The sequence below is a fragment of the Theropithecus gelada genome, chromosome 20 (assembly GCF_003255815.1).
Source record: "Theropithecus gelada isolate Dixy chromosome 20, Tgel_1.0, whole genome shotgun sequence".
Taxonomy (NCBI): domain Eukaryota; kingdom Metazoa; phylum Chordata; class Mammalia; order Primates; family Cercopithecidae; genus Theropithecus; species Theropithecus gelada.
This window is the reverse complement of record NC_037688.1, coordinates 27,615,264-27,630,369: the sequence shown is the minus strand read 5'-3', so window position 1 is coordinate 27,630,369 and position 15,106 is coordinate 27,615,264. Positions and strand designations below refer to the sequence as shown.

General features: G+C 48.8%; 1 protein-coding gene across 2 annotated transcripts; it reads left to right on the top strand.

Moving 5' to 3' along the window:
• The first annotated feature begins 1,298 nt into the window (after positions 1–1,298).
• NOB1 (NIN1 (RPN12) binding protein 1 homolog) lies at positions 1,299–14,527 on the top strand. Of its 2 annotated transcripts, XM_025370449.1 has the most exons (9): positions 1,305–1,419; positions 1,541–1,673; positions 4,180–4,310; positions 6,842–6,913; positions 7,131–7,256; positions 7,351–7,554; positions 8,138–8,235; positions 11,428–11,572; positions 13,798–14,527. In XM_025370449.1, exons 1-9 carry the CDS (start codon positions 1,357–1,359, stop codon positions 14,065–14,067), a joined length of 1,242 nt encoding a protein of 413 aa, XP_025226234.1. In that variant the 5' UTR covers positions 1,305–1,356; the 3' UTR covers positions 14,068–14,527. The 2 variants fall into 2 exon arrangements, with proteins under 2 accessions (XP_025226235.1, XP_025226234.1); XM_025370450.1 differs by lacking the exon at positions 4,180–4,310 and having other exon boundaries at positions 1,299–1,419.
• The last annotated feature ends 579 nt before the right edge of the window (positions 14,528–15,106 follow it).

The window sequence follows — 15,106 nt, the reverse complement described above, 5'->3', positions numbered from 1 at the left end:
TTATCTTGGTTGCTTTTTTTAAACAACCCTGCAGAAAAGACTTAGTAGCATCTGAGTAAGTGTTCACCAAAGGGGAGAAGGGACAGGCAAAGAGCACTCACTGTGCATTAAGAGTAAAAGCTAGCAGGGCGTAGTGGCTGGCACCTGTAATCCCAGCACTTTGAGAGGCCAAGGAGGGCGGATCAGACTGTCAGGGGCTCGGGATCAGACTGTCAGGGGCTCGAGATCAGACTGGGCAACATGGTGAAACCCCATCTCTACAAAAAAGACAAATATTAGCCGGGCATGGTGGCGCACGCCTGTAGTTCCAGCTCAGGGGGAGCCTGAGGCTTGAGAATCGCATGAACCTGGGAGGCGGAGGTTGCAGTGAGCCAAGATTGCGCACTGGACTCCAGCCTGGATGACAGGGTGAGACTCTGTCCCCCCCCCTCCCAAAAAAAATTGATATGATAAACTAGAAAATGAGAAGTAGCCTCCAGCCATACTCTGTTAGGGCAGGTAGCACAGGCACGTTCTAGATGATGAAGAGACTGAGTGGTGAGGAAGGTTGAACCAGGCACAGTGGCTCACGCCTGTAATCCCAGCACTTTGGGAGGCCAAGGCGGGCGCATCACGAGGTCAGGAGATGGAGACCATCCTGGCTAATACGGTGAAACCCCGTCTCTACTAAAAATACAAAAAAAGCCGGGTGTGGTGTCGGTCGCCTGTAGTCCTAGCTACTCGGGAGGCCAAGGCAAGAGAATGTTGTGAAACTGGGAAGCGGAGCTTGCAGTGAGCAGAGATGGCGCCACTGCACTCCAACCTGGGCAAGGGAGCAAGAGTCCGTCTCAAAAAATAAAACAAAACAAAAAATAAAACAGTGTCTATCTCATAGGCGTGCTGTGATAACGAAATTAGGTAATCTGTGTTGATTGACTTTTAACCATAGGAATATATACAGGTTTTACATTTATTTATTTATTGAAGAGATGAGGGTCTCCCTATGTTGCCCAGGCTGGTCTCGCATTCCTGGGCTCAGGCGATCCTTTCGCCTCAGCCTTCTTAATAGCTGGGACTCTAGGCGCGCACCACTACACCTGGCAGGTTTTATCTTCAAAGGTAAAGAAGGCGCTAAGCTCTAGATGCTGAAGCGGATTTCCCAGGTGTCCCCCAAGGTTTGACCCCGCCCACACGTCGCTGAGTGTGTGGGCGGTGTCGCTGCACATGCGCGCGGGTAAAGCCGGGAGGTGCTGGCGCGGCCGCCAGGAGGCGCAGCCAAGTCGTGGCTGCTCTTCCTGGTTCCCAGAGGCCCAGACTCGGACAGAGGAGCAGGCGCAAGCTCCGTGCGCATGCGCGTTCCCTGCTCACGCCGCCAACATGGCTCCAGTAGAGCACGTTGTGGCGGACGCTGGGGCTTTCCTGCGGGATGCGGCTCTGCAGGTACGGGGAGCTCCCTCCGGGACAAGAAAGATCTGGGCTGACCGCCCCTCTGGGAGTGCGTGGAGTCGGGCGGAGCGTTGCTTGGTGCGGGCGGGTCTGAGCTGGGGCGTTCTGTCCGCAGGACATCGGGAAGAACATTTACACCATCCGGGAGGTGGTCACTGAGATTCGGGACAAGGCCACACGCAGGCGGCTCGCTGTCCTGCCCTACGAGCTGCGGTTCAAGGAGCCCTTACCGGAATACGTGCGGCTGGGTGAGTGCCTCTGCCCCAGCGTTGATGGGAAGGTGGGGTCCTGGGCGCAGATGGCACCCACTTGGGTGCGAGTTGGGGTCTAGCTGCCTTATCAGAGCAGTAGATTTAGAGCCAGCACTTCCTAGGAGATAGTGGTAGGAGACAGGCTTCCTGGGTCTAGAGTCAGCCAGTAACTAGCTGTATGCCCTCGGGCATAACATTCAAATTTGGGCCTCGTTTACCTCATCTGCAAAATGGGAATAATAATTGTATCTGTCTCCAAGGTTGCTGTGAGCATGAACTGAGGAATATGGCAGTCAGCACAGTGTTAAACACTTTGCAGACACGCAATAAATTTATTTGGATTTAAAATAAGAGCTTTGATCTCTTGCTACTACTCTTGTACATTTCTTTTCAGTAGATTAGGCTGATTAACTGGATATAAAGATGTGCACCTGACAGAGCTTTAAAAAGGGAGTGCTTTTAAGGCATTGTATTAAATGTGAAAGAAAATTAAACTGGGCGCGGCGGCTTACGGCCTGTAATCCCAGCACTTTAGGAGGCGGAGGCGAACTGATCACCTGAGGTCAGGAGTTCGAGACCAGCCTGGCCAACATGGGGAAACCCCCGTCTCTACTAGAAATGCAAAATTAGTTGGGCGTGGTGGCCTGCTCCTGTAATCCCAGCTTCTCAGGAGGCTGAGGCAGGAGAATTGCTTGAACCCGGAGGTGGAGGTTGCAGTGAGTCGAGATCGCGCCACTGTACTCCAGCCTGGGCGACAGAGCGAGACTCCGTCTCAAAAAAAATAAAAAATAAAGAAAATTAAACAATTGTCTCTTGGCTTAGGAGTCAGCGTTGTTCTCTTGTTGGGAATCAAGGTGATACCCAGGAAAGGCCCCTCAGTGTTTGGAAGTGTTTTAGAGGTTAGAGGCTGATAGTGGAGATGATGTTACCTCTTCTGTGATTTCTACGATTTTCTCCACCAACTTAGTAGCTCTGTGATCTTTGCCAACTTACTAAATCTTTCCCAGGAAATACTAATAGTACTTCTGAAGATTGGCAAAGGATGAAATGAATTAACACGTAAAGCTTTTAATGCAGTGCCTAGTGCACAGTAAGTGGACAGTAAATTGTAGTTGCTGCTAATGTCTGTTTTTAAGGAAATAAGAGCAGTATACCTAATGTTCCTTGTACCAGTGTATTAGGAGACATCTCTCTGTTAATTTCAGGAAATTTGTTTTTTTTCCCCCAAGATGGGGTCTTGCTCTATCGCCCAGGCTGGAGTGCAATGACGCAATCTCCGCTCATGCAAACTCCGCCTCCCAGGTTCAACGCCATTCTGCCTCAGCCTCCCAAGTAGCTGGGACTACAGGCGCCCGCCACCACGCCCGGCTAATTTTTTTTGTATTTTTAGTAGAAACAGAGTTTCACCATCTCGGCCACTATTTGGCCAGGATGGTGTCATCTGCTGACCTCGTGATCCACCCGCCTCGGCCTCCCAAAGTAGGAAATTTTAAATGTTTATTATGGATGACTGGAGAATAACAGCAGTCGAACAGCTGACATTTATTATGCATTAAGCAAGTGCTTTTTGTTTCCTCATAGACTACTACAATTACAAGTTGAGCATCCTGGATCTGAAATCCAGAATGCTTCTAAATCTGAAACTTTTTTTTTTTTTTTGAGCTGGAGTCTGGCTGTGTTGCCCGGGCTGGAGTGCAGTGGCACGATCTTGGCTCACTGCAGCCTCCACCTCCCGGGTTTCAGCAATTCTCCTGCCTCAGCCTCCCGAGTAGCTGGGATTATAGGCACGTGCCACCATGCCTGGCTAATTTTTGTATTTTGAGGAGAGAAGGGGTTTCACCATGTTGGCCAGGTGGGTCTCGAACTCCTGACCTCAAGTGATCTACCCACCTCAGCCTCCCGTGGTGAGGCATGAGCCACCGCACCCCAACTTTCTTTTTTTTTTAAAAGGAGTCTCACTCTGTCACCCAGGCTGGAGTGCAGTGGCACAATCTTGATTCACTGCAACCTCTGCCTCCCGGGTTCAAACGATTCTCCTGCCTCAGCCTCCCGACTAGCTGGGATTACAAGCCCCTGCTACCACACCCAAATAATTTTTGTATGTTTAGTAGACAGGTTTCACCATGTTGGCCAGGCTGATCTCCTGACCTCAAGTGATCTGCCCACCTCAGCCTCTCAAAGTGTTGGGATTACAGGTGTGAGCCACCACACCCTGCCCCAGCCAACTTTCTGCTCCTTCCTCTGCATTTGATAAGGGTGTTACAGTAAACCTAACTGGCATGAGTCTTGGTGGTGGAGAATACAAATTTCTCAACTGCATGTAGGGAAAGGTCAGAAAATGGATGAAAATGTTAAGACTTTTCATGACACAGTGATCCTTTCTAAATTGTTTTGATACTTCCATTGTTTTGATGTGTTCTAAATCATTTTGATACTTCCGCTGGTTATCCAAGGTCATATGGCTTTTTGCCTCTAACTGAAGATGGAAATCTGTTGTTTACAGTGACTGAGTTTTCAAAGAAAACAGGAGACTACCCCAGCCTGTCTGCCACGGACATCCAAGTGCTTGCGCTCACATACCAGCTGGAAGCAGAGTTTGTTGGAGTGTCTCACCTAAAACAGGAACCACAGAAGGTAAATCAAGAGGATGGGTTTTTAGAAGCTTTACGTTGTGGGAACGATCAGATACACAAAAGTAGAAGGACTAGTGTAATGGACCCAGGGTCCCCATCATCCCCCTCCAGTTATCTCATAGCTAGTCTGTATTCATCTATACTGATCCACAGTCCTGAGTACTTTTTTTTTTTTGAGATGGAGTCTTGCTCTGTTGCCCAGGCTGCAATATAATGGCGTGATCTCAGCTCACTGCAACTTCCACCTCCAGCGATTCTCTTGCCTCAGCCTCCTGAGTAGTTGGTGGGATTACAGGTGCCCACCACCAGGCCCAGCTAACTTTTGTATTTTTAGTAGAGACGGGGTTTCGCCATGTTGGTCAGGCTGGTCTCGAACTCCTGACCTCAGGTGATGCGCCCACCTCAGCCTCCCAAAGTGCTGGGATTATAGGCATGAGCCAGCATGCCAGGCCTCAGCCCTGAGTATTTTAAACTCAGACATTGTGTAGTATTTCACTGATAGTTATTTCTTGGTATGTCTCTAAAGATCAAGACTCTCAACTTTAAAGCCATCATTACACCTACACAAAATTAATAGTAATGCCTGTTATCAAATATCCAGTCAGCGTTCACATTCCTCAGTTGTTCTGTAAATGTTAAGAGTTTGAGGTTCATACATTACAATTGGCAAATGTGTTTCAGTCCCTTTTTTTTCCCCCTTCATCCAGGGTCTACCTGTGTTGCCCAGGCTGGTCTCAGAACTCCTGGGCTCAAGTGGTCCTTCCACCTTAGCCTCCTGATTAGTCTCTTTTGATCTGTAGGTTCTGAGGAAAGGTTTAAATTTGGAAAATGCAAAAAGAATAAAAATCTATTTATCTATATAATAATTTTTTAAAAACACAGTTCTTTCTGGCCAGGTGCTATGGCTTATGCCTATAATCCCAGGGCTTTGGGAGGCCAAGGCAGGAGCATCACTTGAGCCTAGGCATTTGAGACCAGCCTAGGCAACCCCATCTCTACCAAAAAAAAAAAAAAAAAGCTATCCAGGCCTGGTGGTGTGCACCTTTAGTCCCAGCTACTTGAGAGGCTGAGGCAGGAGGATCACCTGGGCACAGGAGATTGAGGCTGCAGTGAGTTGTGATCACACCACTGCACTCCAGCCTGGGTGACAGTGAGACCCTATCTCAAAAAAAGAGAGTTTTCTGGAGGTAAAAAAGAAGGAACACTAAGTACGTGCAAGTGTTTTTTCAAACCTTTGCTTCCTTCAAAACTCTGACTCCTGTTGTGCTTTTAGGGTCTTACCCAGTATGGCTAGGTTGAAGAGACTGATAAATTTGTGCCTGTGCCCATTGTCTATTTCTAAGCCAGAGGATTTTAGAAGCCAAAAAGTTTAACCTAATAATAGTTCATTTTCAATAGTGTTGACAAACAATTGCTTAATCTTCTCTGCCTAAAGTCACCAAAACTATGGTGGACTCCTATTTTTGCACTAGTTGAAACTACCTTCAAATTTTTTTTTAAGAGAGATGGGGTCTCACTGTGTTGCCTAGGCTGATCTCAAACTCCTGGGCTCAAGCCATCCCCCTACCTTGGCCTCCCAAAATGCTGAGATTACAGGAATGAACTACCACACTTGTTTTTTGTTTGTTTTTTAATGAGACAGGATCCTGCTATCACCTAGGCTAGAGTACAGTGGCGCTAATCACAGCTCACTGCAGCATCAAGCTCCTGAGCACAAGCAGTCCTCCTACCTCGGCCTCCCAAGTAGCTGGAACTATAGGTGTACACCACCATGCCTGGCTAATTTTAAAATTTGTTTACAGAGATAGGGTGTCACTTTTGTCCAGGCTGGTCTCAAACTCCTGGCCCAAAACAATCCTCCTACCTCAGCCACTACACCCAGCTATTTTTTTATTTTTATTCTCTGATTTTTTTAAACACTGGATGTCAGCCAGGCACAGTGGCTCACATGTGTAATCCCAGCGCTTTGGGAGGCTGAGATGGGTAAATCACTTGAGGCTGGGAGTTTGAGACCAGCCTGACCAACGTGGCGAAACCCCATCTCTACTAAAAAATACAAAAATCCGTGGGGCATGGTGGCACACGCCTGTAATCCCAGCTACTTGGGAGGCTGAGGCATGAGAATCGCTTGAACCTGGGAGTCGGAGGTTTCAGTGAGCCGAGATTGTGCCATTGCCTTCCAGCCTGGGTGATAAGAGCAAGACCCTATCTCAAAAAAAAAAAAAGGATATCTTTTTTTTTTTTTTTTTTTTTTAAGACAGAGTCTCGCTCTTGTCGCCCAGGCTGGAGTGCAGTGGTGTGATCTCGGCTCACTGCACTCACCCGGCTAATTTTTTGTATTTTTAGTAGACACAGGGTTTCGCCATGTTGGCCAGGCTGGTCTCCAATTCCTGACCTCAGGTGATCCACCCACCTTGGCCTCCCAAAGTGCTGGGATTACAGGCATGAGCCACTGCGCCCGGCCAAAAAAAAAAACTGGGTATCTTTAACTTTGATAACAAGAGGTAAAATATGTTTTTTGTTTTTTTAAAGGTTAAAGTGAGCTCATCGATTCAGCACCCAGAAACACCTCTGCACATTTCTGGTTTCCATCTGCCCTCCAAGGTAATTTCTTAGACAAGCTAGGCTCTTCATGCTCTTTTCTGAAACATGTCACATTTCTGTAAGTTATGTGTTCACAGTGAACTAAATTTACGTGGACCAATAACATAGTTTGTCCAGCCGTGTCCGATCTGACTTGTTTGTCATATGCGATTTCATCTGTAACCTGAAAGGCTACAGATGGATTTTCAGGTTTTAAAATTGTTTCTTTTGATTTCAGCCTAAATCCCCTCAAGAAACAGAGAAAGGACACCCAGCTTGTGAGCCTGAGAACCTGGAATTTAGTTCCTTCATGTTCTGGAGAAACCCTCTGCCCAGCATCGATCATGAACTGCAGGAGCTGCTGGTGAGGCCTTGACTTTTGGTCTTCGGACGACAGCTCAACGTCTCCCCCACTGCTCCTGTGGGCTGGGAGTTTGAAAGGTCTGTTGATGTTTCAGATTGACAGAAGTGAGGATGTTCCAAGCGAGGAGGAGGAGGAGGAGGAAGAAAACGGGTTTAAAGACAGAAAAGATGACAGCGATGACGACGGGGGTGGCTGGATAACCCCCAATAACATCAAGCAGATCCAGCAGGAGCTGGAGCAATGTGACGTCCCCAAGGACGTGCGGGTTGGCTGCGTGACCACAGACTTCGCCATGCAGGTGGGTCGGGTGGCCTGAGCCCCACGTATCACACACGTCATCAGCAGTGGTCCCACCGAGGTGTACAGTGTACACGGAGCTGGTGCTGCGCAGCGCTTGTTTTCCTGGTTCTGGAAACCACCTGTGCCCTTGGTGATTTTTCGTTTTGCTTAGAGGCTAGACAATCGTGATATGATGACATTTGTATAGTACAGTAAATGTTTAATGTTTACTATTTATTATTTTTTCAGTGTATATAATGTCATGTGGTCAGTCAGATTCTTAAGACAGGGAGAGAGAGTTTTCAGCCAGCAATGCGTATATTTGCCCCAGACAAAATAAAATGTCCATTGAGAGAGCTTGCTAATGACAGGTCATGGAAAATGACAAACACAGGCTCCAGGACAGTGTTAGAAAGACATCTGAGTCTTCGTCCTCGTTTACACATCTTGAGAGGCCTCCCCAGGCTGAGTTTCCTTCACAAAAGCCAAGGAATATGGGCAACGCAGGGTTTGTGAAGTTCCCATAACTGTGATTACAAAATTGATGTGAAAAGAAAATTGATGACAAGAAAATTGAGTTCTTCTTTAACTTGTGGTTGTAGAATGTTCTGCTGCAGATGGGGCTGCACGTGCTGGCGGTGAACGGCATGCTGATTCGGGAGGCCCGGAGCTACATCTTGCGCTGCCACGGCTGTTTCAAGTACGTAGCTGGTGACCTGGCCCTGGTGCCCTCTGTGGAACACACAGTTTCTTTTTTTGTTTTGAGACACAGTCTCGCTCTGTAGCCCAGGCTGAAGTGCAGTCGCACAATCTCAGCTCACTCTGAGATTGCAACCTCTGCCTTCTGGGTTCAAGTGATTCTCCTGCCTCAGCTTCTCAAGTAGCTAGGACTAGAGGCACATACCACTGCACCTGGCTAATTTAATTTCTGTATGTTTTTAGTAGAGGTGGGGTTTCACCATGTTGGTGAGGCTGGTCTCAAATTCCTGACCTCAAATGATCCATCCACCTCAGCCTCCCAAAGTGCTGGGATTACAGGTGTGAGCCACCACGCCCAGCCCACTCTTCCTGTTTCTTCTACAGACTTATTTAAAGAGTACCCTACATTAATGTATGTTTCTTCCAGCTTGTCATTCCTCTGGGGCCTGGGTTCTGTCTCCACCTGGGCACCCCCGAGAACTTGGGGACAGAGGTTGCCAGGGACCTCCCACCTTATCTCAGTGGCATGAGGTTAGGGACATGGGTTCTGGAACAGTGAGCCTCATTCTTTAGCGGTACATACTGAAACGTTTGTCCTTGGAATGTCTGGGATTTGCTTTGACATAATCCACAAGTAGAAGGAGTGGGTGGGGGTGGAGATGAAATAAGATTGGCCGTGAATTGATAGTTTTTGAAGCGGGGGGTGGGGGGTGATGGACACATGGGGGTTTATCATGTTTTGTCTGCTTTATACATGAGAGATTTTCTATTTACAAAAAGAAGAGTACATGGGTTCAAATCCAGATTCTGTGTCCTGCTGCCAGGGTGATTTTGCAAAAGCTGATTCACTTCTTTATGCTTCAGATTCTTTTCTTTGAGATGAGGTCTCACTATGTTGCCCTGGCTGGTCTTTAACTCCTGGCCTCAAGCAATCCTCTTATCTTGTCCTCCTAAAGTGGTGGGATTTTAGGCGTGAACCATCCACCTCTCAGATTCTTTTTTTTTTTTTTTCTTTTTTGAGATAGTTTCCCTCTTGTTGCCCAGCCTGGAGTGCAGTGGCGCCATCTCGGCTCACTGCAATCTCTGCCTCCCAGGTTCAAGCGATTCTCCTGCCTCAGCCTCTGAGTAGCCGGGACTAGAGGCACAATGCCACCACGCCTGGCTAATTTTTTGTATTTTTAGCAGAGGCGGGTTTCACCGTGGTAGCCAGGATGGTCTTGATCTCCTGACCTCTGATCCGCCCGCCTCAGCCTCCCACAGTGGTGGGATTGCAGGCGTGAGCCACTGCACCCGGCTTCGTATTTTTGTTTTGGTTTTTTCTGAGACAGTCTCACTCTGTTGCCTGGAGTTCAGTGGCACAGTATAGGCTCACTGCAATCTCTGCCCCCTGGGTTCAAGTGATCCTCCTGCCCCAGCCTCCTAAGTAGCTGGGACTACAGGCACCCACCACCACATCTGGCTAACTTTTTGTATTTTTAGTAGTAACAGGGTTTCACTATGTTGGCTAGGTTGATCTGAAATGCCTGAGCTCAAGTGATGTGCCTGTCTCGGCCTTGCAAAGAACTGGGATTGCAGGCTTGAGCCAGCACACCCGGCCCTATCAGATTGTTAATAAGATTGAGAAGGTGGTTGTGAGGAACTAGGAAGACAGTCGTGTCAAGGACTCTGTGGTATCTGGTACATAAGCAGTGTGCCTGTCGGGTGAACTGTTAGTTTCTTGACCACTGACCTCTCGTTGCTTTTCTGACTCTTGAGTTGGTTCCTGTGGTGAGGGCTGGTGTTCTGTAGGGAGGCCTCTGGGACCCTGGAGACCGCCTGGTTGGCGTGGAAGAGCCTCTGCCGCAGCCTTGCTGATGGAATGTGGCCTGGGGACCTACTCTAGGGTGGCATCAGCCACTCCACAGGCTCAGGCTGGGTCTGGAGGCATCATGTAGATCCATCTGGTGGTGCCCTCGTAGAGGCCCATGAGGAACTTTCTGAAACATCAAAGGTGCCTCTCTGGGTCCCCAGCTCTTCCACTGGGCGGGGAGTTGCCTGTGTGAAGCCTCATTCCCTGAAGGCCTGAGCATAACCCAGCACTCAGGCTTGGGGCCCAGCCCCGCCAGCCAGTGTGGCTCTGCCGCTCCTCAGAGTGGCCCGCGCCTTCCTCTGAAGCTTCATGTCATTTTGCTGTTTCAGGCTCATGACAGTAAAGCTCCTGGCTTCATAAAATTCCATTTTCTCCAACATCCTTTGTTACAGAAGCACTAAATTCACCAGATTAACACTCAATTCTTAGAAACACTTGGAATGTTCTTCATTCTTGTCAGATTAGCCCCGTGACTGCACAGTTTGCTGTACAAAATAATTAGGTCCCAACACTTGTTACGAGGTGCTTAGTTCAACTCACAAGAGACTTCGGGTAAGGCATTTGGCTTCTCCAGCTATTCCACCCAGCTCTTGTGTCTTGACCATTGGGAACTGATGGAGAACTCCAGAAGAACAGGGACCAGGGCCACTGCTTTGCCGTTGGCAGCAGCAACTTCCTCCTGTCCAGGGTCCACTGTCCACAGGGCTTAGAGCGCATAGGCGGGGGAGGCCTTGGGTCTGTCCTCAGCGCCTGGGCTTCGTTCAACCACGGCAGTGTGTTTCCTGTCTCATTAATACGCTCTGCCGCCTCCAGAGCTGCTCCCGAGTTACCACCCAGGCTGCCATTTGGAGAGAAGGTAGCTCATGGTGTGACGAGGTGCCCCTCGAGAAAGTGCCGTGATGTGAAGGGCATTGATTCTGGAGCCAGACTGCCTGGGTTTATCTGCCATGGACCAGCTGGGTGACCTTGAGCAAGCTGCCTTAACTTGCCTCAGTTTCTCCATCTGGAAAATAGAGATGGTGCCATCCTCCCCCTCCCAGGACTAGTGATGTGAACCCTACAGAACAGAGCCTGGCGGTGTGTAGGAACGGTTCGGGATTCACCTAACTGCATCCTGCTCGCTTGCACACTTCCTTACCCGCCCCTCCTGTGGTTTATCTATCCCTCAGAGGGACGCGGCGGCCCTTTGCTGACAGCTTCAGTGGCCTCCATCTTTGTGACATGTGTGGTGCGATTCAGCCCTTCCCTGTTTCTTCTACTGAGGCCTGGGATCCACCTTGTACTCTGGGGAGGCGTTTGCTGCCTGTGGCTTTGGCACAGATCGTCTCCTTTTGTGTCTCCCAGGACAACGTCTGACATGAGCCGAGTGTTCTGTGCTCACTGTGGGAACAAGACCCTGAAGAAAGTGTCCGTGACCGTCAGCGACGACGGCGCCCTGCACATGCACTTCTCCCGCAACCCCAAGGTGCTGAACCCCCGCGGCCTCCGGGTGAGTGGCGCCTCTCCCAGTCCCCTCCCCACGCCAGAGTCGAAAAGAACAGAAAGGGCAAAAGAAAAGCAGTCTAGTCATTTCTGCAAGATCAGGGATTGAAAGCCTGGGACCTAGGTACCAAGACGGAGCAGGGAGAATGCACACATGCCATCTCCTGAGAAGCGACCGGTCATCCGGGCAGTAACTGTGAAAGGCGGCAGTGGTGGCTCACGAAGCGGGAGCTCATTTGGAGTAAGGCAGAGGTTAGATTTGTGCAGGACTTGAAGGATGGTCAGGGTCTCGGGACGCCCATGGTGCAGAGAGGAACGGGTGTGGAAAGCACAGCACAGAAGGCCTGATGGGGTACATCAGTAGCAGCTGCCAACAGAGAACCGGGAGGGAAGGATTAGAGGACAAATGAGCGGCATGAGTGGCACTGGCCTCTCCCAACAGTAAAATAGCCACGCGTGCATGAAAACCTTTCAATTTTGAAATAATTTTCAACTTACAGAAAAGTTGTAAAGACAGCATAAACAATTTCTGGGGGTTTTTTGTTGTTTGAGGCAGGGCCTCACTCTGTCGCCCAGGCTGGAGTGCAGTGGCGCCATCTTGGCTCACTGAAACTCCACCTCCTGGGTTCAAGCGATTCTCCTGCCTTAGCCTCCCAAGTAGCTGGGATTACAGGCGCACGCCACCGTGCCTGGCTAATTTTTTTATTTTTAGTAGAGACGGTTTTGCCATGTTGGCCAGGATGGTCCCCAACTCTTGACCTCTGGTGATTTGCCCACCTCAGCCTCCCAAAGTGCTGGGATTACAGGCGTCAGGCACTGCACTCGGCCAGCAATTCCTGTTTACCCGTCACCTGGATTTCCCAGGGTTAATCATGTACCCACATCTGCTTTCTCTTTATACATGTACATTTTTTTTTCCTGAACCATTTGAGTAAATTGTGCACATAATGCCCTTTTGCCTTGAAACAAGGACTTTATCTAAATCAAGAAATCAGCATTGCTGCAATACCACTGTGTAATCTGCAAACCCAAATCCAGATTTTACCAGTTGTTCTACAAACTTCCTGACAAAAGGAGATTTTTTGGGTGGAGAATCCAGTCTAGAGTGACACGCTGCATTTTGTCATCTCGTCTTTTTTCGTCTGGGGTCCTTTCTCAGTCTTTTGTCTTTGATGACCCTGACGCTTTTGAAAACTATGAGCAGCCCGTTCCTTTGTAGAACGTCCCTCCCCTTGGGTGAGTCTGGCATTTCCTCGGGATTGGATGAGATGGGGCTGTGCAGTTTTGGCAGGAACACCCCAGAAGTGATCCTGCTGTGTCCTTCTCAGGACTTCATTTCAGCGGGTAAATAATTAGTTGTATAATGTACTGGTGATACTAACCTTGATCGCTTGGTTCAGTGGCTTCTGCTACCTTCATCCCCTGTAAAGTTATTTATAATACTTAATTTGTAGAAAGAGACTGAGACTATGTATATATTATTTCTCGTTGAACTTAACTAAAGTTGCCTGAAACAGTGATTAGAGTGATGATTGCCAAATGGTGATTTTCTGTCATTCCTTCCATGGTTATGGCCTGGTATTCTACTGTAAGGAGGAACTTTCCTTTATTCCCATGTATTGATTTCTATGAGTGTGGTCTTGTGGATCTGTGTTATAGTCTACAGGTTGTGATCTGTCAGTCATTTTGAGCCTCGCATTGTGCCAGCCTGTGGCCAGTGGGAGCCTGTGTTCTTTTGACAGATCCCAGGTACTCTTTCAACACAACTTTCTGGCGTAACAAGAAGTTCCCGGCCTCTCAGCCGTCTCCCGCCTGTGCGCCAGAATCTGCCATTTCTCTCAGGAGCTCGTTTTTACGCAGGAGGGTTTTTAGAAGTAAAGATCTGGAGACTGGGTGTGTCTCTTGTCCTGGGGTATCATTGCGTCTTGGCTCCAATGGACAGAGCTAGGAAATATATACATGTGTGTATAAATACACACTGGAATGTTTTGTATTTCTATTTCTGTATTGTCTTTAGCTGAAGGTACGTAGTCAAAATACCATGCTCGGTCTTTCATGTGTGAATTGAGGTGGGAATCAAGTGGGAGGTGGCGGCATGTCCCACGTAGCACATGGTAGGCAGTCAGTTACCACCAGCTGTCATCTGCCTGCACCAGGATCTGCAAGGTCGGCTGCGCCTTGTGTGACTGTGGCTCCCCTTCTTCTAATGGCCCTTCCTTGTCTTATTTCCAGTACTCGCTTCCCACTCCCAAAGGGGGCAAATACGCCGTCAACCCCCACCTCACCGAGGATCAGCGCTTCCCTCAGCTGCGACTCTCCCGAAAGGCCAGGCAGAAAACCAACGTGTTCGCCCCTGACTACATTGCCGGGGTGTCGCCCTTTGTGGAGAATGACGTCTCCAGCCGCTCAGCTACCCTGCAGGTCCGGGACAGCACCTTGGGAGCTGGGCGGAGACGCTTGAATCCCAACGCTTCCAGAAAGAAGTTTGTGAAGAAAAGGTGAAGTGCGAGTTCCCGCAGGCAAACTGGATGGGTGTTCTGGCCACTGTGGAGTTCCGGTGTCCCATTTCCCCAGCCGTGTCATCTCCAGGACCACCCGATGGAAATAACAGGTGGGCTTCACGGTGCGGCTCTGCCCCGCCATGCCCTGCTGGGTCTGCAGGGAACTGGGCTGTCCCATGGCCTGTGAGCGTCTGGAGCACCTGGCCGCCTGCCAAGGAAAGGGAATTGGATACAAACAGAAGAGCGCCCTGGAGCCAATCTTCGAGAAAGGAATTTCCAAAGGATAATATTTTTCTAGTAAATGCGGCTGCAAGTGCCTGTGCATTTTTATTAAATAGGCCAAATTTTTGCTGCTTAGGTCATCTCGAGGCTGACGCTTGAGCTGTGTGCCCAGAGATCATGCATTTAGATTTATCTTTTTGCCAGAAAATACAAGGTTGTAATAAAACTAAGAACTACCATTTCTTTCTTTTCGTTTAACCTCTTTTTTTGAGAATGGTTTCCATTAGTCTGGAAAGTGCAATGTGGTGAGCTCCCTGACGGCCTTTCACCTGGATTCCCTACGGTTCTGCCTCATCTTTTTCTGTACACACAGTTAGTCACAAAGTATGAGCCGTCTAGGAAAAGGATATTCTTTTACATAACCACAGTAGAGTTAGCAAATTCAAGAAATATCACGTTGGTACATTACTATTATGTAACATAACAGCACTGGTAATCACCTCGTATCAGTTCTTTCTTCAGCTGCCTACTGTTCCATTGCGAAGAGCTATGAAACAAACGGTGTTAACTACTTACTGTACATGAGCCCATTTAATCCATAGAACGTTAGTACAGGGTATGGCTGCTGTTATTTCAAGCAGTCCTGAGCTACAAGAGGTAAGTGACACAGCCTGTGAGTGGCTAGACCAAGATAACAACTTAGTCCATCTATGCTTTTTTTGAGACGGTCTCATTCTGCCGCCAGGCTGGAGTACTATGGCTCAGTCTCAGCTCACTGCAGCCTCCACCTCTCTGGCTCAACAGATTCTCCAGTCTCA

Bases quoted from the DNA above. Each gene is read 5' to 3' on its own strand.
- NOB1 (XM_025370449.1), top strand. From the start codon at position 1,357: ATGGCTCCAGTAGAGCACGTTGTGGCGGACGCTGGGGCTTTCCTGCGG. The intron at 6,914-7,130 runs GTAATTTCTTAG...TTTTGATTTCAG, and splicing joins GTTTCCATCTGCCCTCCAAG to CCTAAATCCCCTCAAGAAAC. The intron at 11,573-13,797 runs GTGAGTGGCGCC...TCTTATTTCCAG, and splicing joins TGAACCCCCGCGGCCTCCGG to TACTCGCTTCCCACTCCCAA.